At 38.7% G+C, this 24715-nt stretch overlaps 1 protein-coding gene across 1 annotated transcript in view; it reads right to left on the bottom strand.

Annotated features, from left to right (window-relative positions):
- Positions 1 to 24715, bottom strand: part of LOC146000474 (transmembrane protein 53) — a 37954-nt gene that overhangs the window by 6598 nt on the left and 6641 nt on the right. Inside the window, exon 2 of the mRNA XM_083138141.1 lies at positions 1806 to 2292. Coding sequence (XP_082994267.1) covers positions 1806 to 2292 — 487 coding nt within the window. The remainder of the gene's footprint in view (positions 1 to 1805; positions 2293 to 24715) is intronic.

The raw sequence follows: 24715 nt of genomic DNA, 5'->3' as shown, positions 1-24715 counted from the left end.
AGAGGCCTTCACTGTGAGGTACCCTGGAACAAAACCACTTGCGAAACGCTGTGTTCAGAACCAGGTGCAAAAATGGCATCAAAGATGGTCTGTCGTGCATGTGAGTAGGTGGAGACCACATGTTGTCCGAACACTGGAGGTTGTCCGTGATATTCAGCAGCAGATAACACAAAGCCCGAGAAAGTCTACCCGAAAACTATCCCACGAACAACATATCAGCATGTGCTGAAGTCTCTGAAACTGAAGCCATACCGAGTAACATGTGTCCAGGAACTGAAGGAGCTGGACACAGCTAAACGGGTTGCGTACTGTAATTCATTACTAACAATGATTGCGGATGGACGTTTTGGACCCCCTGCTGTACTTTATGTTCACGACGAAGCTTGGTTCTATTTATGAGGTTACGTGAATGCACAGAATATGCGGTACTGGTCTGCTGAGAATACACATATCCTGCATGAAACACCCCTCCATGACCAAAAAATTGGTGCTTGGTGTGTAGTTTCAGGAACACGTATAGTGGGTAATGTGTTCTTTGAATCAATAGTCAATACTGCAGTTTATCGTGGCTTCTTGCAAACGTTTTACGATGAACTGACACCAGAAGAAAGACTATACTCCTACTTCCAACAAGATGGAGCCACATGCCACACTTCGAATGAATTCCTGGGATTGGTGCATGAACTGTTTACAGAAGAGCACACTGTAAGCAAGGAGTTGTGGCCCCCTCGTTCCCCGAATTTGTCCTCCTGTGATTTTTATCTTCTGGGGATGCTTAAAGCAGAAGGTGTATGCAAATAACCCCCATACCCTGGCTGAACTGCAGCAAAACATTACCAACACCATCAGGAGCATCACCCGTGAAGAGCTACAAGCTGTGTCAGTCAATATGCTGCGACATGCGCAGAAGTGTCTCAGCATCTCAAGTAACATGCAGGTAAGCCAGTGTTCACATTTTCCTTCCTTTCAGCCGGTATCCGATATTACCATGCTGGGCTACTTTTATGTGAGCCACTCTGTATAATGATTTGATTTCTATAGGTCTTGACTTGGCCCTCAACGGGCTGCTTATGCCTTTCTGTTCTAACTTTCCATAAAATGTTGAAAGTGTGTATTTCTATTGAGAGGTACATTTGGCAATATAAGAATAATGGACAAGAGAAAACATTTTTTTTTTGTACTTTAAAAATTTCCTAAGAATCCTTTGGGATGAACAGGATTTTCTGATAAATGGGCTTCTAATGTAGTTCTGTTAATGTAGCACTGCAACATAGAGAAAATGAAGTTGTATCACACAAGGGACATTATATATATTTAAATAGGTAAAAAATTAGTATTTTTTTTACCTAACAACCCTGCAGGCAAGGCAAATAAACACTTATATGCCGACCTTCATGGTAGAGTAGTTAGCATTGCGAAATATGATGCCAAGAGTCCCAGGTTCCAATCCAGTCCTGGCCATGGGTGTTGTGTGTGTGTCCCTTCATCAATTTCATCATATCATAACTCATTCTCATCTTCAGATTAGCCAAATGTGGCAGAGGAGCGAAGTAAAACAAACCAAATCAATCAATCAATAACTAAGCCCCGCGACAGGTTAAGTTTGCAGCAGGTTTAATGTATCAATCCACTCTAGAGCGGCACTCAGCATCCCTGTGCCAGTGTCACCTTAACCGCTGAGCTGTTCATATCACAGACAGTGAGAAAATCCGCAGTATTGCAGCGGAACTATTTTCTGCGCGCACGTTTGGGTATATATATGCGAAAAGTTGCTGCAAGGTTAACCTGTCGCGGGGCTTACTTACCTCAGCAGGAATTAATTTGTCAGCTCTGGAGTACAGAAAAAGCTGCGGCCAATCAAACGGCTCATCCACAAGGAGAATGGGATCCGTGACAAGCTTCTTCTTCTCAAGAAGAGCCTTGCGGACTACTTCCCACACCCAGTGCAGCATTACGATGACGCTGATAAAAAAGGCAGCAAAGTTGGAGTACCAAGTGTTTCCGCTGATGTAGCACCATGCACGGTACATGGAGATGAATCGCCTTTCCCCTGGTGCACTGTCAAAAATCGCCCCTTTGATGTTTAGACTCGGCTTTTCATTGCGTTGCATAACCTCACTTATATGCTTGTAAAGGAATGCTCCTCCATTACTGAAGATGTGAAAGAAAATGGGATGGCTCTCTAAGTTCATGTCTGATAAAAGATCTAACAGTCTCACAGCCAAGTGCTCCATTTTGTTGTGATGCCAGAAAATATATTCCACAGGTGCTGTGTACCGCACAGTGATGCATCTGAAAAGGAAGTGTTACATGATAATTCTCGGAATGTCAGTGACAATGGTTCTATATTAGCATGCAATGTTAATTGGGCATTATCCATTGTCTAGTGTTTTATACTATCCTTATTCTAACACTACATTTTGAGAGAGCACCTCTTCTCTTGTCTTCAGATGAAATTTATTTTTCCGGTGGTGGAAATTGAACCTACGGCAGCAGAGCTGTGATTTTACTACAGATATGCAGCTCTAAGCAACTAGGTGATGGTGACCCTCCGTACCCCCGCGAGAAACTTGAAAATTTTTAGTGGGTTGGAAAGATTATTCATATGAACGTTTCTTGTAATTTTTAGTGCGTGGAAATGCATAAGCGAGCAATTGGCAATTTTATGTGGTATGATTTATGACATCATGCATACGAGGAATGCCTACGTTGTTAGGTTAGGCCTGTTAGGTTTGGTTCTCTTAGCATAAGTATCGTTGAAGTGAATGTTGTGAGTGGAAAGTGTGTTACCAAACATGTCACGTTGTTCTACGATATTTCAAATTTACGACTTCTTCAATAGAGCCCCTGAGTGTATATTCGTGAGTTGCCAAGAACAAGAAATGTGTGAAATGTTGCAGATGTTATTTAAAAAAATTTACACTTGTTTTTTCATGGTGATAGTATTTACATGTTATCCTTTGATATCCACTGTTGATTTATTGCGTGTATTACGAAACTTCTTCAAGTAAGTGGTGTAAGTGGTCCGGGATGCGAAGAATTGGACGTGCCGTGGTCACATTTCCAGGCACCTTACAACATCAAAATGTGCAGATTGGAAAGAAGAAGTTGGAATTTTCGAGGGGGTTTGATCGGTCACCAGCCCCAACATGGTGCCTTAAGAATTTTGTACTAATATTTGTTCCATATATGATATTATTTCAAATTTTTCATTTGCTTCAATTCTACACTGGGATGACTTATAGGGTTTTGGATCATTGCTATGAAGACTGCTTGTTTGATTTCCCTTAGTTTCCTATTGGGTTCTTTGTGTAGTTCTTTTATGTTGTTTCATTGAATTCTGTGAGATTCACTCCAGGCATATTCGGCTATTTTTTATCTGTTTTGCCTTTGCGTGTGTGTTACTTGTGTTCATCCTCATTCTCCTATGTATGTAAGCTTGCCGCATTCACATGGTACGTTGTATATGCAGTTTTTGTAGCTTGTATAGGGTTCTCTGGTTTCGTGTTTGGTAGGATGCTACTTACAGCTGAATGATGTTCTAAATTGGAATTTTGAAGCAACTCTACTTATCTTTTCAAATAACCCAGGGACGTACGGTATGCATACTGTGCCTTTTGAGACAGTCTTTTTATTTCAATGTTTGTCTATGGATGGTTCTGATGTCTTCTTCCTGAAGATGAGAGAAGAGGTGGTCTCTGAAAACATAGTGTTGGAATAGGTGTAGTTTAAAACACTACACAATGGATAATGTCCAAGTAACATTGCATGCTAAGCATTTGTGGCGATTGGTTTCCAAAATGGGGGGGAGGGGCAAGGTGCCAAAACTGAGGGGGGGCAAAGATAGTATATTTCCCTCTGTACATAAGACTTAGCATAGAGCGGGAGCAAAGTGCCACCACTGATGCTAAGTGATATATGTTTAGGATATTGGAACATGGGTATTTACCCACTGGGTAGGTAAATAATAATTGGATAAATATCAGTTATTTACCAAGCTTTTGTTGGTTTACCCAAAACATGCCCATAACAGTTGTAGTGGGTTGTTCTTTCCCTAGAATGTTGGCTGCAGAGACAAGTGGTAAAAGACTGACTATTTACATCAGAAGCCAGGGCTGAATTAACCTGTCTGATCTCCTGATAACACTTATTTGAATCATGGCACCAGGAAAGCTTCAATTTCTACAACCATATATAATTTATAGCTAGGGCGTTGTTCACTGAAAAGCAGAATGATGATTCTGAACCCATTCACCTCTTAGGATTCAGGGTGACAGTTTCATACATCAGAGAGACATTTCTTCATTTTTACAGAAGAAACTACTTGCGGAAATGAGTTTCTCTAAGGTCTCCAACGTTAGTCGAGGTATTTTCTTTCATTGTGGTATCTATTTGACCGGGATACCATGCCAGTGTTTCCAACCCCCCCTTTTTTTAAACTATGCATGGCTAACCTAACCAAACCTTATCAGAATGATTTGTGGGACTATCCGTAAGCTACCCGTGCATGATGTACAATTTGCACACGTGACGAACACGATGGTAGGTATTTTTCAGTAAAGAAGGTTCGAAACACTAGTATTCGAAAACAAAAGATGCGATATCATTCGCAAAGTAAGCGATATCGCACCGTTACGTGCGTTCGGTAGCACTTAGAAAAATGCGTTATATTAGTAGAAAAAGTAGTTGTTTTCGTGTAAAAAGCATAATGGCACCTTTAACTATGTTCCGCAATACACAATTGGTAAGTACGAAGCATGCGAAACACAAAATATCCGATTTTAATGTGTCTCCGATCTATGAAACTGGTACCGGATTCAGTTGAACCTTTTTGCCATTTAATGTGTTGAAGCCATGAGCATGTGAAGTTTGTTTGCTATATTTGCATCTATTCTTAACACTGCCGACAGATGGTGTTCACTCCATCTTCCCTGGTTTGCACAAACATTGTGATTTCTTTTGCTTTTTCCTTTCCTATGGCCATGTTTTAGTACAATACTTTGTATCACTTTCTTCTTGCTAATCTTTTGTTTCTTTCCCTGGATATGATTTGAAGCTCTCCAACCAGCATGACTGTTCAAAATAAAAATAACACTGGTGGTAGAGAAATATTTCTCTTACAGTACAGTAGAGTTTGAAGTGGTTGGAAAGGAAAAACATGATTTTTTTCCCCCCGTGGCTTTCTTTTAATCTTTCCCTCCAAAAGATTTCAAATCAATGAAAATTGGCTGAATTTTTCTTTTTCCACAGCTTTCATTTGTCTCTCTAATGTAAAAAGGCGCTCATGTCTAAATCAGTGGCATATTCTCCCATTTTAAATGGTATACTGCCGATAAACCAACTTTTTAAATATACGTAGAAATTGCCAGAAAATTTGAAGTTGTCAGACCCTTGTTTTTTTTTTACTTGCACGTGTGCATTGGTGTTTCATTTATATTATATATAATATATTTACATACATACAATAAATAAGAATTGTTGCTGTAAACCAGGTCAACACCACTGACCTTACTTAAATACAACTTTCAACATGGAATTCATAGCTGGACATAAGTAACTGGGTATGATTGCACAATATAGAGAATGTCTACAATTCCTTTCCTACTTCTTATACTCACTAAATATGCAGTCCTGGTAACGTATCTGGAGTTAAGATTTGGGGGTCACATGTAAAAATTGTACACTTAAATCTATATGTGTTACAAAATTACGTTCTTCATTACCGCAATCATTCTCCATACATAAACATAACAGCATGTTTGATGGTATGAACAGGTGGCGTTCGGCATTCCTTGGGCTGTTTACAGCATTGCCACACTGTTCCTTCGTTACTTGCAGAGCATTAGATGTTGCTTCATTACTTGAAGATAATTAATTGTTGAAGCATGGCATTGCCGACTTTGATTAGAGGTAGGTTTGGCAACGGTGTTCGAGCATTCTAGAAAAATGGCGTTTTGCGCAGTAAGGTAGATGGTGCTACAAAACTTATATTTTGTGACAATATGTGCTCATTGGGAAAAGATTTAACTGATATCCCCACAAAACTATTTCCGGTAAGGTTAGGGTAAGAAACTATCTTCAATTTCGTTATTATTTGGTATATTAACTAATTTTAGCCTCCTAATCAGTACACGAACCATGGATGGGTAGCCCCACAAACCATTGACAGATAGCCCCACAAACCATTTCAGGTAAGGTTAGGTTAGGCAAGCATAGTTAAAATTTTGTTCGCAAAAAAATGCGATACAGCTCTAAAAAAAAATCCATTTATATCGGCTTTTTTCGCGATTTCCAGACATGGCCCCTCATTTTAACAACAGATTCGTGATTAGAAGGCTAAATTTAGTTAGTATACCAAATACTAAGGAAATTGGAGACATTCTCTATATTCTGCATTCGCTCCAATGGTAACAGTTCCGATTGTTTTATGATTTTTCCTAGCACAAAGACTAATTATCGTAGAATTTTGGAAATCATTGTCGGTAACAGACTGGTATATCGGAGACACATTTCTTCATTTTTACAGAAGAAACTACTTACGGAAATGAGTTTCTCTAAGGTTCCCAACGTTTGTCGAGGTATTTTCTTTCATCGTGGAATCTATTTGACCGGAAAATCATGTATTTTTCAAGAGGAATATCTCACCGACGCATAAGTGCCATTGCTTTCGCTACGTGAATCGGATGCTGCATAAGTTTCATGACGTAACCCCCTGTCAGTGTTTCCAACCCCTTTTTCTTTTTAACTATGCTTGCCTAACCTATCGGCAATGGTTCGTGGGGCTATCCGTGAATGGTTCATGGGGCTACCTGTCAGCTACCCATGCATAATGTACAATTTGCACACGTGACGAACACGATAATAGGTATTTTTCAGTGAAGAAGGTTGGAAACACTGCATACCTACAACGGTAGTCAACCTGTGCCTGCCATATTGTGTGTTACGGAAGGAAAAAAAGGAATAACAAAAACTACTCTCTATGTGAAAAATTGTGTTTGTTTTCTTGTAAAAAGCATAATGGTACCTTGAACTATGTTCCGCAATATACAATTGGTAAGTACGAACCATGCGAAACACAAAATATCCGATTTTAATGTGTCTCCAATATAACGAACTGTTACCATCATTGTCACATGAAATTTGAACCTTTCTTAAAGTAATGAGCACTGTTTGGACTCTAAAAAAGTTATTTATGTTGAAAAAAACAACTTGAAAATAACCTTATGCACTTCTCATGGACAGGATATTCTCAGTCGACAAGCGACAATAAATATCGTAGAAGCGTGGGAATGAATGTAGAAGTAAATCGGAACCTTAGTAGAATGCATTTAAGGAATTTAATTTAATGCTAAGGGAACCAAACCTAATAATCCTAACCTAACCATGAAAGCATATGTTGAACAAAACCTTAAGTAATCACTAATCACTAAAACTCCGCAGTATGTATTAACAGACGTACATCGAAATCACAACATGTAAAAATTGCATTCGTTGCATGATGAAATCGCAATAAAACAAAAGGAACTTAGGCAGTTTTTTCAAATAAATAAATAAATAACTTATTTTTAAAAAATCCACAGAGTGCTAATTACTTTAAAAAAGGTTCAAATTTCGTGTGACAATGATTGCTAAAATTCTACGATAATTAGTCTTCCTGCTTAGAGATTTTTTTAAAAAAAATCCTAGATGGAGCGAATTGGCAATATAGAGAAAGTCTCCAATTTTGTTAATTTTCGGTATACTAACTAATTTTGGCCTCCTAATCACGAATCTGTTGTAAAAAACTGGGGGTAACGTTTGGAAATTTGAAAAAAAGGTGATTGTTTTCTTTTATATAGGTGTATACAGGGTGGCTACAAACAAGCAAAAATGAAATTCCCTGACTTTTCCAGGTTTTCCAGGACAAAATTTACGTTTTTCCCTGACAATTACAAACTAAACTAAATCTACGTTTTTGCAAGTAGAAATAATAAACTCATAGAGATCTTGGTATGGATTAGTTAAGTACCAATATTATCTTTTATGAAATTGACTTAATTTCTCTATTCTCTATGATTTGAATTCAAACTGCAATATAGTGAATTTGGAAAATTATTACAATTCACAAGCTACGGAAGGATTATGGAATTTTGTCATACGAAGTAAGTTTAAAATAAAATACTTGATTATTTTTAAAGTTACGACTAAATGAGATAAGAGTGAAGAGTGAATGATTAAGAAATACAATTTGTAATTTATCAGTATCCTTATACATTCTCGGTGTTATATGTTGATATTTCCACTGAGGTCTGGAAGCCTCTGCTTGCAAGAACCTTGACTGCGGACTCATTTTTCAATGCATAAAGCTACTTCTCTATTCTCTGTCAAGCAAATAACTTAACTCTTGCATATAAGTGAAACAATTGAATCGAACAAAATAAAATGTCATATTTCCTTACATTATCGATGGGATTTCTGCTTCAGTACAGAATATCAAAGTGAAGTGCTGTGAAACTGACAACATGCAGTTAGTGTTGTCCACGGGACGAGACGGGACAGGCTTTTAAAAATTCGAGACAAGACGAGATTTACCATGTGTCATGAGACAAACGAATATTTTCGAAATGAGACAGCATTTCCACGAGACAAGACAGACCAAAGTCTCGTCTCGTGAGTAACACTACATGCAGTTATACCATTAATGCTGATGAAAAGGGTATGTAAGTATTAGAAATTTAACGCAAGGAATTTATAGAATTCCACTGTATAGGTACCTGATTTAGCTAACCAACACATTAAAACATGGACACTCTAATAATAAAAGCTTCTGAAAGTTCATATACGAGGGGCATCCTGAAAAAGCTCCAATGGTGCCTATACGCAGCACTAGTGGTCGGAGAGCAACACACACACACTCACGTGCAGGCAGGAAGAAGTGGCATGTAGCTGTAATCTGGTACAGTTGCAATGTAGTCGGTTTAGGACAGTTCTAGGTTAAAGATTGCACCTCTCATAAAGTCTCCCACCGACTGCAATGTAGCCTACATTGCACACTCAGAATTTGGCACAGAGCCACCAGCAATCGTGTGAGTTGTGCAGACCGGACATCGTGAGTGATAGTATCGTCAGACGATGGTGCAGACAATTCACGGAAGGCCAATCGAATGTGCACAACCCCATACAGCTGAGTACACACGGGCTCTTTGCATCACTTCAGGTGAGAGATCTTAGACCACTCCCTGTACAGCAGCCTTGAATGTACCGACTTTCATCTCTTTGTTTAACTGAAGAGGTTTCTGGCAGGGCAAGGATTTGACAGCTACATTGTGGTAGAGATAGTTCCAGTCTTTGCTGTCAGACACATATACCATGGACATACAAAATTAAGTGCCATGCTACGACACATGCCAGAACAACGGTGGTGATTATGCCGAAAATTAGGTTGAGACTCACTGTTACTATACCGCGTTTGTTACAACCTGTCCCCTTTCCCGCGCTAGGGAGCGCTCGACAGTTTCGGTGCCAATGAGAAACGAGGAAAAAATTGTCTGCTGGGCAGCGAGGAGCGAATGGAAGCCAGAAGAGAGGCGCTTACGTAGACGCTGTTGAGACGTTGCGTATTTTAATTGGCTGCCTGGCTTTGACTTTCCCCAGCACCGAGAAAAGCCAGGGAGCAACTAGCGCGGGAACTGGGACAGGTTGTAACAAACGCGGTATAATGCAATAAATTACAACTGATATTCTTGTTTTATTTATGCCTAATCGGTAGGGACCTTGATATTTTGTTATTTTTTTTCCAAATTGGTGTATTATCTTATTTTTTATTTTTTACTATACGGTGTTATTTTTCCCAAAATTCACATTTTCATTTTAGTGCATTTTCTGGCAAATATCTGAAATTATACCTTCATGGTGTTTTTAAACTACTGTTTCAAATTGTAAGTCACATGGCTTATGCCTCTTCGCGAGAGTTTATTTTGAAAGTTATTTTGGGAAAGTTATTTTCCATACCCCTTTATTAATTTTAAGGTAAGGATTTTAGATAATTGAATTTTGGTGTGGAGTTAGGGCCCCACACTTTCTTGATCACGGCTGAAGGTGGGAGTGATGTGATCAGCACCACACTCCTGGCTACCTTTATCCCTCAAAGTTTCCTCAAGGATGCTGGGTGGATGCCGGAGCAGTTTGAATAGGTGGAAAACATCCCGGTTCTCCCCCGCAGGGGATCGACCCCGGGTCTCTTGCATAGTAGTCAGATGCCCTAACGACTGAGCTCCATTATTACTCGCTCGACAAATGCTGATAGTGCGCACTTAGCTTGGTAATTCAAAACATATCTCGTGCGACAAATACGAAGATGTGGCTCCCGTGTGACGGTAGATACGTACTCGATCTACGCTGCCACTTTGCTTCTCGATGCAAATGGTTTTGATAGAAGTTGAAAAAATCGTGGGAAATAAATGATTTAATGTGGCTGTCGGAATTATACGTATAACTCTATAGTTTACTCTTGAGTAAAATGTTGGAAAACTTGCATGTTCTATGTACACAAACATGGCCTAGAAAAGACAAGGATGTTGGATTTTATGGAATTTTTTGTTGTTTTAGGACATTTCTTTAAAAAAAATCGCTAAAAACGCCAACAATTCACATTATTTCGATATTTCAAACGGGGGAAAAATGTGTCCAGACATCACTGTACATTCCTAAACATAATTTCGCAGCAATTACCATTTTTCACGGTTTTGGCGTTTGCAAAAAATCAATGTACCTACTAATTGGAAATTACTTTCTGGCCACCCCTCGTATAAATCAGTAGATGGAAAGTGAAAATTTAGCAGGGCTGGCAGAGAAAAGTCAATTCTTGAAGGAAGTGATTTGCTGTTATGATTGAATGATTCAAGTAAATATGATATTAAAATATTTACGTATTTATTATTAGTATTTTATTTCATAATATTGGACATTAACTTCACTCAGTGAGAGATTTAAGACCATCTCTCACGAGATTAAACAGACAGGACAGAGAGTGGCGTTAATTTCATTGCAAAACTAGTGTTGCAGTAAATTTGAGGTTGGGAGCATGCACTTGCCAATTTTTATAACGTTCACCAATGGAGATTTATATTTCACTTTTTCGTGATAGTATTCAATATATATCCCGTTTGGTTGGATTCTTCTTGATATCTAAGAATAGTGCAATGTCATTGTAAACTTATGTTAACTTGTGCGAAACCAGTAATACGTCAGTATGATATAAGAAAGCCTTCGTAAGCACCGCTACATTCAATAAGGTGAAGTGAGTCAGAAGAGTAATAAAATTCCAGCAGCTTATTTGCAGTCTAAAGCTCTTCTTGTTTATGCATGGGATTTTTGTTGGATGTTGCAGTGCATGCAATTTCTGTCGCATGTTGTAGTCAGATACTTTGTCGGGTGGCGATATTCAACAAAAATCGTATGTATCAATGGAACGTATTTGTTTCCATGTTCCTTCAGTTTGCCCAACAAAATGCCTTACTACGACGTCTGACAACTATCGGACGGCGCCACCGGCTCGTATCCCCTCCATCTGTTGACAAGTCCCCTTACTACTCCCATACGAACAAGAAAAAATGATAATTCAATGCATTTTCCACGTAATATTTAGAGGCTTAACCTTTACTCCCCCGATGATATCATATGGTATCGTCAGAGTAAGGTCGTACTGTCCCGATGATACCATATGGTATCATGGTGCTGATTACGAAATTAATGTGCTTTTTGGACCTTTATACTCTTATGTTAGGGTGGAAACTCTGACACAGGTCTGGAGCAAGTCTGGGAAATTCATATTGATGACCAACCTCCCCCCTCTCCGCAACATATCCATGCCACATTTCCGAACAGTTTCACATTTTGGCTCATTGTTCAACTTGTATGGCACCCAGAAACATGAAACATGTTTCAATCTCTTTGGAAACATCCAATCTTTGAAGATAATACTAAGGTTTGCGCCTTCTCCCCAAAATAGAGGAAGAAGAGGAGGTAAACTCCAGATTTTTATGTTTGTTTTTTTTTTCATTGAAATTCGGTGGTCGCGCCCCCAAACCCCCCTTCCTCGGTTCAGTGTTCTGAATTGTACACTGTTGCCTGCTATGATGTTTTAGCTGCAAACCAAAACTTATCCGAAGTAGATTGCTCCCATAGTACCAGAGTTATAACAATTTTCCTCCAAACATGCAAGTTACCTATTTTTCGTAAAAAAACAAACAAAAAAACACATTTTGGCATATTATTCAACTTGTATGGCACCAAAGAACATGAAACATCTTTCATTCTCTTGAAAAATGTCCATTCTTTGAAAAGAATACTAAAGTTCGCGACCTCTCCCCAAAATAGCGAGGCAAGAAGGGGCAAACTACAAATTTTTATGTTTATTTTCATTGAAATTCGGTGGTCGCGCTCCCAAACCCCCTTCCTTGGTTCGGCGTTCTGAATTGTACACGGTTGCATGCTCTGATTTTTTTAGCTGCAAAACAAAACTTATCCGAAGTAGATTGCTTCCATAGTGTCCAAGTTATAACAATTTTCCTCCAAAAAAGCAAATTACCTATTTTTCGTAAAAAACAGTTTCACATTTTGGCTCATTATTCAACTTGTATGGCACCCAAGGAAATGAAACATGTTTCATTCTCTTGAGAAATGTCCATTCTTTGAAAAGAATGTAGCAAACTCCAGATTTTTGTTTTTTCCATTGAAATTCGGGGGTTGCACCCTCCCCCCAAAACCCCCCTTCTTCGGTTCGGCATTCTTAATTGTACACGGTTGCATGCTATGATGTTTTATCTGCAAAACAAAACATATCCGAAGTAGATTGCTCCCTTAGTGCCCGAGTTATAACAATTTTCCTCCAAAAATGCAAATTACCTATTTTTCGTAAAAAAATAATAATCACATTTTGGCTTATTATTCAACTTGTATGGCACCCAAGAACATAAAACATGTTTCATTCTCTTGAGAAATGTCCATTCTTCGAAAAGAATACTAAAGTTCGCGCCTTCTCCCCAAAATAGTGGGAGAAGATGGGGCAAACTCCAGATTTTTGTTTTTTCCATTGAAATTCGGGGGACGTGCCCCCAAGCCCCCTTCCTCGGTCCGGTATTCTAAATTGTACACGGTTGCTTGCTCTGATGTTTTAGCTGCAAACCAAAACTTATCCGAAGTAGATTGCTCTCATAGTGTCCAACTTATAACAATTTTCCTCCAAAAATGCAAATTACCTATTTTTCGTAAAAAACAGTTTCACATTTTGGCTCATTACTCAACTTGTATGGCACCAAAGAACATGAAACATGTTTCATTCTCTTGAGAAATGTCCATTCTTTGAAAAGAATGTAGCAAACTCCAGATTTTTGTTTCTTCCATTGAAATTCGGGGGTCGCACCCCCCCAAACCCCCCTTCCTCGGTTCGGCGTTCTGAATTGTACACGGTTGCATGCTATGATGTTATATCTGCAAAACAAAACATATCCGAAGTAGATTGCTTCCTTAGTACCCGAATTATAACAATTTTCCCTTAAAAATGCAAATTACCTATTTTTCGTAAAAAAAAAATAATCACATTTTGGCTTATTATTCAACTTGTATGGCACCCAAGAACATAAAACATGTTTCATTCTCTTGAGAAATGTCCATTCTTCGAAAAGAATACTAAAGTTCGCGCCTTCTCCCCAAAATAGTGGGAGAAGATGGGGCAAACTCCAGATTTTTGTTTTTTCCATTGAAATTCGGGGGACGTGCCCCCAAGCCCCCTTCCTCGGTCCGGTATTCTAAATTGTACACGGTTGCTTGCTCTGATGTTTTAGCTGCAAACCAAAACTTATCCGAAGTAGATTGCTCTCATAGTGTCCAACTTATAACAATTTTCCTCCAAAAATGCAAATTACCTATTTTTCGTAAAAAACAGTTTCACATTTTGGCTCATTACTCAACTTGTATGGCACCAAAGAACATGAAACATGTTTCATTCTCTTGAGAAATGTCCATTCTTTGAAAAGAATGTAGCAAACTCCAGATTTTTGTTTTTTCCATTGAAATTCGGGGGTCGCACCCCCCCCAAACCCCCCTTCCTCGGTTCGGCGTTCTGAATTGTACACGGTTGCATGCTATGATGTTATATCTGCAAAACAAAACATATCCGAAGTAGATTGCTTCCTTAGTACCCGAATTATAACAATTTTCCCTTAAAAATGCAAATTACCTATTTTTCGTAAAAAAATAATAATCACATTTTGGCTTATTATTCAACTTGTATGGCACCCAAGAACATAAAACATGTTTCATTCTCTTGAGAAATGTTCATTCTTTGAAAAGAATACTAAAGTTCGCACCTTCTCCCCAAAATAGCGGGAGAAAAGGGGGCAAACTTTATTTTTTGTTTTTCCCATTGAAATTCGGGGGACGTGCCTCCCAAGCCCCCCTTCCTCGGTCCGGTGTTCTAAATTGTACACCGTTGCATGCGCTGATGTTTTAGCTGCAAAACAAAAGTTATCCAAAGTAGATTGCTCCCATAGTGCCAGAGTTATAACAATTTTCGTCAAAAGTGTGTTCGAAGTGAATGAAGATGAAATTCCCTGACATTTCCCTGACTTTTTTTAACACCTCAAATTCCCTGACTTTTCCCGGTTTTCCAGGTCTGTCGCCACCCTGTGTATATGTGTAGTTTTACGAATGAAAATGTAATCTCCTGTCATTGTTTCCAACCACGCCTTTTGTTTTACAAGAAAATTATTTATGATGTTCAATTTTAGTACGAACCCTATTTTTTGGATGAATATAGGGGTGAAAAGAGTGCTAATGGAACCTAACCTAGTATGAATGGTTCGTGGGGCTACCCATGGATGGTCTTTGGGGCTAACGTCAATGGTTTGTGGGACTACCCGTGGATGGTTTTTGGGGCTAACGAACAATATTTAATCTAAATGTACAATTTCCAGACATAACCCCCGGTTTTTTACAACAGATTCGTGATTAGGAGGCCAAAATTAGTTAGTATACCAAAAATTAACAAAATTACAGACTTTCGTATATATTGTCAATTCTTACCCAAAACCTTAAGTAATCGCTGAAACTCCGCAATATGTGTTAACAAACGTACATCAAAATCGAACCATGTAAAAATTGCATTCGTAGCATGATGAAATAGCAATAAAACAAAAGGAACTTGGGCCTAAATGGGTACCTAGGGATAAAGGCAGCTGGAGCATGGTACTGATCACATCACTTCCAAAACAGCTGAGATCGAAAGAATGTGTGGGGCCCTACCCCTTCATCCCCTTACATATATGCCTCAAGGCATGGTACGAAGTGCACGAATAGCGATATCCAGTTCCAAATCACGCAGTAATTAATTTGGTAACATTATAGTATAGGGGAGATGGATTTCTTCAAATTTACAGGATAAAGTACTTACGGAAATAATTTTCTGTAGCGTTGTGGAAGTTCGTGAATGTAGTTTTGATCCATTTCAATGCAAAAATCATTAAAATTTCGGTAACCACCAAAAGTCTCTAATTCCCTTATTTTCGTATTTTTCACATTGATACTTACATATTCTGCATTCGTAAGGATTCTTCTATTTCGCGTTTCGTTTTTTGCAGGCAAATAATCTCAATTTTCGAAATATCGAGTATTTTTATTTTGTTAGCTTTTGCTTGCGTTACACACAATATGGCGGAGAAATCTTGACTAGCGTGGTCCATGATCAGTGGTTATGCAGTGTTGCACCCTTCTTCATAGAAAAATACCTACTTTCATGTTACTGATTTTGTATTTTTTCCAGGCTCGAAAACTCCACGAACCATGCACGGATAGACCCACGAACCATTCATAAATAGCCCCACGAACCATGCACGGCAAGGTTAGGTTAGGTTCTGTTAGGTTAGGAAACATATTTAAATTTGTTTTTCAAAATTAGAATTTTTTTTCGGGTTCGAAAACCCCACAAACCATTCATAAATAGCCCCACAAACCATTCACGGATAGCCCCACGAACCATTCATAAACAGCCCCACAAACCATGCACGGCAAGGTTAGGTTAGGAAACATAGTTAAATTTGTTTTTCAAAATTAGAATTTTTTTTCGGGTTTGAAAAACCCACGAACCATGCACGGATAGCCCCACGAACCATTCATAAATAGCCCCACGAACCATTCATAAATAGCCCCAGGAACCATTCATAAATAGCCCCACGAACCATTCACGGATAGCCCCACGAACCATTCACGGATAGCCCCATGAACCATTCACGGATAGCCCCACGAACCATTCACGGATAGCCCCACGAACCATTCACGGATAGCCCCACGAACCATTCATAAATAGCCCCACGAACCATTCACGGATAGCCCCACGAACCATTCATAAATAGCCCCACGAACCATTCATAAATAGCCTTAGAGATACTGGGCGAAAGGGGGGGCGGGGGTTATAACTCCCATCAACCTCACATTGGGCACGCCACTGATCCTGTGCACGTCATGCTGTCGCAAGTTCGTAATCAGAAATGATGAACAGTAACTCACGTTTATTTACGTTCTAGAACTGTTACACAGTTACAAAACCGTGTATTTGGAAACACTGACCGGTTGGTACGTCACGAAACTCTCGCAAATATTTGGTTCACGTAGTAGACGGACATCAAGGGAACAGCTTTCATGCATCTGAGTGACATTAATGTCGAAAATTACATGATTTACCGGCAAAAAAATTGCAACAAGGTGAAAACAAACTTCCAAGACCTTCCTAAAGTATAAATAAAGCCATTTCGGTAAGTACTTTCTCCTGTAAAATTGAAGAAATACATTTTGGGGATACGAAAATTTTACCCAAAAATCTCTGTCAGACACTCGGTTTCTGCTGCTGCCATTTGCTTTCTGCACTGGAGCACAATGCTCCGTGTGTTAAGATGACGTAACCCCATAGTCAGTGTTTCAAACTAGCCGTGTCTTCACTAGAACATACATGTCGAGTATTTTTTTTTTAACTATGCTTACCTAACCTGACTTAACCTTACCTTATGGAAAATGGTTTTTGTGGCTAACGTGAATGGTTTTTGGGGCTAACGTGAATGGTTTGTGGGGCTACATCAATGGTTTGTGGGGCTAACATCAATGGTTTGTGGGGCTAATGTCAATGGTTTGTGACGTATTAGCATAATTTTAAATACGGGCACGAAAGTAGGTATTTTCCGATGAACGAGGATGCAACGGAGCGATTTTACAATACCAGGAATTTCTCCACTTGTTTGAAACTCACTAATTTTGGCGCCTAATCACGAATCTGCCATTAAAATTTGGCGCTCACACGTGGAAAAAGCAAAATAATATAAATTAAGTTCTTATTTCTACACCTTCGATTTCTAAATTTCCCACCGATTCCGACCTACCGCCCCAACCGCAACTGCTCCGGCTCCCCTGCTATCTCTATAGAGTCCCTGTTAACGGCATGTTAGAAATTGGCCGGAAATGGGTAAGTATTCCAAATTTCAAACAAATTGGATAAATTCCCTATAGAGTCGTTCCATGTCAAATCACCCAGAGGTGGTTGCTCGACCATTTTGTTAATTTTTTATATTTTCACCATAGGTGGTCTTGCTAGTGACCTGCTCAAAAAGAATTTTTTTTTTGAAAAATCTTCCGCCATCTTGGATTTCTGCTCATTTTTCATCACTGCGGGAAGCAAAAATGAGTGTTTACAAGGGTTTTGAAAAAAGGTTGCTGTGTGATTTCTATTACAGATGGAATGTTCTAGTTTTCACTGCCTGAAAGTAGAGATTCTGGCCTTTCAGAAAATGTATATATATGTAAGGTAAGAATTAAGTAACTGGGACTTTAATGGGTTTCAATATAACCATCGTAACGGGAAATTTTGCCAATTTTAAAGGTCTGTAAAAGCAAAAGGGCTTGAAACCACAGGATGGAATTATTTTTGCAAGAACTATGAGTGGAAGGCTTTTCAGCCATGGTGAAACAAATCCGGGGTTGTAAGCCCTTCTGTCTGATTTTTAGTTCCGAAATCCGAAAATTTCCAAAATTTGTGAATTTCAAGGTCAAATATCTCTAAAGGGGGACCTGCCAAAAATTAGAAATTTTGGCCATGGATACTCCTACTAGTACTTAGTAAAACCTGTGAATTTCATTTTGGGGTTCACACCGATGTTCATGTTACAGGCTGTCAAATCTCTCTCAAAATGACATCGTGAAAACAATAATAAATAGGCTTAAAGTGACCTGATTTCCATTATTTTATAATCTAGTTATTTTATAAGGGTAAACAGAAATTAAAATAGATAAACTAGTTAGTTACTAGTTGATATATTTCAATATATACTTAGTGTGCTTTTGTTAATAAAAATCAAATCAAAACCACTTTTTGGATTGAGAAGACAAATGTTAGTAAACAAACAAGAGTACTATTATGTCAGTAAGTATATACAAGTTGCATGCACATGTTTCTTAAAGGCTTATGAATATCCAATACTATCAAACCTTACTCAATACATCCACTCTGGTACATAACAATTGTATGCGAAATATAACATAATATATACAACAATTGTCTGCGAAATATAACATAAGCTACCTGTAAAATATGACAAGCATTTAAATGCTTGAGAATATAGGCAAGTCTGCAGCGACCAACTGAGGGCCATATTCTTACACCAAAGGACATGTATGAGTTTTGTGTGGAAAATATTAAAGGATAAACTTCATCATGGTGACTGAAAGTGACAAAAAATGAGCAAGAGTTTCTGAATGACCGCTTCAATAAAGCTCATAGATTTGAAGGAACAAGAGATCACCACTGCTACATACCCAAGGACTCTTCAACTCTTCTCATCAGTATAATATCTGCATCATTTCAAATTAATCATGTAGAGTTCAGAATTGATGAAATAATTGAAAATGACAATGTCGTTTGCATTTGCAATAACAGGTGGTATGTAGGTAAAGTAATTGAAATGTCAAAAGGAAACAATGATGTTAAAGTGATGTTCTTCAATTTTGGTGGACCATCAACGAGCTTTACTTTACAAAGAAATGATGTTGCTTCGGTGAAGTTGAACAATATAATTGATGTTCTGACACCATGTGACTTCACCACTGTTACTGGGAGAACATACAACATTTTACTCAACAGAAAAACACAGAACTGTCACTAAAGTTACAAGCACATAAGAAGAAATAGTCCGTTGATCAATCATCTCCGTGCCAATCAGTGTTTTCGGGACCACGCACCAGTCAGATATTTTTTCTTTTATTCATGGCTCCATGGATTGAGTGACAGACAAGATCCCCTGTAACTTTGATGTCCATGTGTAGATAGTGTATATATACATTGATGTAAGGTAAATGTCCCTAATTTCGACAATGTGCATAAATTCGACAGGGTATTTGAAAAATCGTAAAAGATAAGAAAACTATGCAATGCAGAAAATCGTGCATGTATCATGCGACAGTGTACAGGTTTACCCCACGTCGTGAAAAGGGCAGTTGCACCAGATGAGACATAGCAGCAGCGCGGGAGAAATTATGACGGCACTATTTGCTAACTGCGAAAAATCGACTGATTTTTAGTGGATTTCATAAGAAGGTAAATTTTCTACGTAAGGTTTTTACCAGTTTTGTGTTGTTTCAAAACAAATTTCAATACTTTATTATTGTTTTAGAGCTGTTTTCTGAGCTTCCTAATCTGTTGTGGCAGACAAAGGTTGTTCATGTAACAAAATAAGGGGGGTGTCGAACATATGAGCACAAAAATGGATGGTGCACCAAATTTCGACAAGTGTCGAAATTTATTCGAAAATACACAATGTTGGGTTTTGATGTGCATTGAAAGGCATGTTGTTTACCATTCATGAAAATACCAGTTTCATTGCCCTACGGCAATTGCAACATTAATCTGACAGGGGGGGGGGTGTCGAAGTTTGGTGCAGTGCATGTCGAATTTTGGGACATTCCCTGAAACGTCATTTCTGGGCTTTTTGCATACTTTTCTCTCTTGTGTCATTGCTATTTCCATGAAATCACTCGTTCTTCCTGCGTCACTTAATGTTAGGGACCTGAACTATACAAAATTGCAATAATAATACCAAAAAATGTCACGTTATAATTAAGTGTTTACATTGGCTTAATGTGATAAACTGAACTAAAACTCCATGCAAATTAAATAGCCGAATGATGAAAATTTTGTCTTGTGTACGATTTTTTAATGTTCTTAATAATTCTGTGAAAATGTTGCAAAATTTGCCTGATTAATGATAAATATTACACAGAACTTAAATTTGGCCTCTTACAGTACACGATTTTCCTTGTTCTACGATTTTGTGAAAAATGTAGGAGTGTGTGGGACAGAATTTTTTGGGTCGGGGTGGGAAACGTTCAAAATTTCCCAAAGCTCTGGAAATCTCAAATTCTACATGTCATTTTCACTTTACGTGATTGTTTTTGCATTTCTGGTACAAAAACGAACAATTTTCGATAAGTTCTAGCCATTTACAATGCAGAAACATTGAGGAACAAAGGATGTACACCGGAGCCACTTGATAATTAATTTACATTAAACTCAGCCTAATTTGTTCCTTACTTTAGCTTCATTTGGCCAAGTCCAAAAAATTTCCAAGAAAGCAAAGAGAAAGACTGCCTGCTGTGATTACATCTCCTTAAATGATCAAATACTATACAAAGGAGGAGGATTGATTTCGTGTTTTAAGTCCACTTTATGCACAGTAAGGCTAATCGGGACTGGACCTACAGCTTAAAGTGGGATCCAAACCACTATGTGCCTGCATCGGGGATCGAACCCGGGACCCCTTGATTACAAGCCGATGACGCTACCACTGCTAACAAAGGAGGAGAAAGAGCATCAAGCAGATGAGACAAAAGAACTAGAGAGCTGAAAAAACTTGCTGCACAGAACTAGAAGACAAAGAGTTTAGGCAAAAAGGGAGAGAAATGGCTTGATGTGAGTGACTCAGAATCTTCAGATGAAAGTGCACTGTCATTGGAAAAAAAGTGATTCTCACTGGCAAGAGGAGGAGTCAGATGAAATGACATTAGAGATTGTCAATGAAAGTGATGTAAAAGGGGATTTCATTTTTGTGGATTTTTTAGGGGGGAAAAGAAATGCATCAAAATTTACTTACCTCTGTGTTGTTCAGGAGATCCTGGAAGATGTAATAAAAGTGATTGGACTTAAGAGTGTTGATGTGACCAAGAAGGAATTTGTCACCAATGAAAGTAATGTTTCATTCTTATCAGACCCTCAAATTATTGGTCCTGTTGAGTTGCCAGATTTGGTAATGAAGGGGGGAAGGTAAAAAAAAAAGGTAAAGTGTTCCCCTGTGCTTAGCACCACGCCATGAAGGCGTATAGGGGGTGTGGGGGTAACGCCCCACACTTTCTTGATCCGGTCGTGAGTGGGGTGATGTGATCAGCATCACGCCCCTGACCGCCTTTACCCCCCAGGGTTGCCCCCAGGTACCCATGTTATTCGACGCTGGGTAGGCGCCGGGGCCGCTTCCACCGTTGGAAAAGTTCCCGGATTTCAACCGGCCGGGGATCGAACCCGGGACCTTTAGCATGGTAGTTAGTCAGACGCGTTACCGACTGAGCCACCGCGGCCACAACAAAGCAAGTACAAAAGCAAAATTTAAAGCTTGAATCCTAATAGATATTAGATTCACACTTTCACAGGAAGGCAACTGAAATGTGGAATTTCTATAGGAATTGAACCCGCGATAATTTAATCACAAGACACCCTTGTTTAAGTTCGCGACCGGGATGTTTTGACTTCCAGAAGTTTGCACGTTACAATAAAAACAAAAACGGCGATGTCATATATTTAAAAAGTTAACTTTCTTTTGCATTAATCATGCAAAACATGCTCTTGACCTAACCATGTATAAGATGCAATGTAACATCCTCCAAAAATCGGCACAAACATGACTGGCAATACATCTAATTACAGAAACATACCCCCTTTCTTCGTAAATGGTGCTGTATTTTGAAAGATACTTGTCTTGACAGTCCGCCCATCCTAATAGCATGACAACTGGTAATTTATCTTCATCGTAAAGAAACACAAATTCTTCCGTCTCGCTTGGGGTGGAGTCCTTTAGGGTCAGATATGTTTTCAAGAAAAAAAGTAAATGTCTAAGAGTTAGGTCTTTGATTTTGAGGACTCACACCTAACTTCAGACAGAAAGTTGTTTTGCATTTGTTTAAAATTTATGTTAATTACTTATTAGTGTTATATACCTAGTCTTACCATAAATACTGTCCCAAAGTTGTAAGTAAATAGACACAAAATGGTGAGAGATATTTTAATATCAGAATAACATGAGGTGCATGGATGCATTATGAACCAAAATCACAAATAATTATTTGAAATGGCCACCTTTAGCACTGACACACTTCTGAAGTCTTCGTGGCCACTCATCAATGGAATTACGCAACACATCAAGTGGAAACTCCGCAGCTGCCTTCTAAAGAGACCACTTTAAACTGTCAATATTGGGATGTCTCTTCTTGCAAGCCATCTCCTGAAGCTTGGGCCACAATTTGTAGTCCAAAGGGTTTAAGTCTGGACTGGCAGAGGGCCAATCTGATGTGAAAATGAAGTTAGGAACATTTGCCTCCAACCACTGCTGGGTGGTGCGTGCTTTGTGTGCTGGGGCTGAGTCCTGCTGGAAGCTCCAGTTCTCTCCATGGAAGATGATGTCGGTAAGACTCTTGCATAGTTTCTCAAGCACTGTCTGCTGGTACACTTTGGCTGAAGTTTTGACCCCCTTTTCACAAAAATGGAGATCCGTTGTGCCCTCGTAGCTCACACTCCACCACACCATGACTGATGCAAGATGGTGACCCCTCTGGATCCTGGGGTCCTTGTCAGCAGCTTCCCGAGAGTATGTGGCATACACCCTGCCATTTTGGGCATTGAAAGTCTCCTCAACACTGAACATTTTTTCATCAGTGAAAAGGGTTTGACGGTGCCCATTTGCCGCGTAACGCTGAAGTAACCGCTTTGATTTCCGGAGCCTCTGGAGCTTGACTTCACTTGTCAAGAGATGTCCTTTGCGTCGTTTGTAAGCATGGAGTCCCAGGTCACTGCGTAACGTACGAGACATCGACATTCTTGAAATCTTTAGCTCACGAGCCATCACTGACTGTTTCCGTACAGGATTTTGTCGCACTCATGCTGCCACTGCTATCACAAGTTCTGGTGTTCGTACTGTGCGTGGTCTTCCTTGCCGTGGGCGATCTGTAACAGTCTCAACAAAGCGCTGGATAGTGCAGTACACAAATTTCTTGGAGATTTTCAGCTTCTGGAGGGTTTTGAAAATCTCCCCTGGTAATTTGCCTACCTTGTGCAACGCTACCACGGCCACACGATTTTTGTACTCACCCCATTCCATCTTCAACACTTACAACAGACACCTTTCCACTCGACCATCTCAACAAGCAATGACTCACGCTTCACGCAGCCGCTCTTGCCGTCTCTCGCTTGTACGGGTGGAAGTACAGCCACCCTCAAACGTTGGGACAGTATTTATGGTAAGACTAGGTATAATGTTATCAATATCACAGATACCAACAGCAATTGTTCCTTAGCATCTAGGCTTGGCTAAGTAAATGTTATAGTTAGTCCTCAAAATTTTTTCCTTGATTTTGATACACCATTGGGAATCACCCTGTAAAACTATGTTTCAAAGTTGTAATATAAACACAATCAACATTTTCAGTGTTTTATTTGCTTTGATGTACCTAGCCTTTGGCATGGTAAGTAACTCATGTTAATATTTTAAATTTTGTTGAGCATAAAAGAGGGGGGTTAACAACAAATCTTTTTTTGTTCAGTTCATGCCCTGATAAATCTGTAAATTTAGTTGAATATAATGAAATGCCAATAGGAGGACATGTGCAGTTATTGGTATTATTAACATCTGCATATTTAGTGTCTGATGTTGAGATATAAGGGGGTGTCGAATTTCGGTACACAAACTGTCGAAATTAAGGACAGGGTGTCGAACTTAGGGACATATTGTAGGATTCACTTTTTGATTTTTTAATAATTATGTAACATAACTGTTGGAATGCAAAATACTTTTTGGGTTAAAGTAGAATCTTTAAACTTTCAGACAAAAAAAAAAATTACTCGCATTTATGAAATACGAAAGCCACTACAAGCAATTAACTGTAAAAATTTTCCTTAACCTGTCGAACTTAGGGACGTTTACCTTAATGTTGTATTATGTGTAGTGATATATGGAATTGTAAATGTCATTGTGATATAATATATTGAATTGCAAACTGTGTATATCATAGTGGTATATGTAACTAAGATACAAAAAATAGAGGAAGAACTTGAATACGTATATTCTCAAGCATTTAAATGCTTGTCATATTTTACAGGTAGCTTATGTTATATTTCGCAGACAATTGTTGTATATATTATGTTATATTTCGCATACAATTGTTATGTACCAGAGTGGATGTATTGAGTAAGGTTTGATAGTATTGGATATTCATAAGCCTTTAAGAAACATGTGCATGCAACTTGTATATACTTACTGACATAATAGTACTCTTGTTTGTTTACTAACATTTGTCTTCTCAATCCAAAAAGTGGTTTTGATTTGATTTTTATTAACAAAAGCACACTAAGTAAAGGTAAAAAAAAGGTAAAGTGTTCCCC

This window comes from Lepisma saccharinum, chromosome 16 (genome assembly GCF_977018435.1).
Source record: "Lepisma saccharinum chromosome 16, izLepSacc3.1, whole genome shotgun sequence".
In the NCBI taxonomy this organism is placed as follows: Eukaryota; Metazoa; Arthropoda; class Insecta; order Zygentoma; family Lepismatidae; genus Lepisma; species Lepisma saccharinum.
The sequence above is the reverse complement of the archived record's forward strand: the minus strand, read 5'-3'. Positions and strand labels throughout refer to the sequence as shown.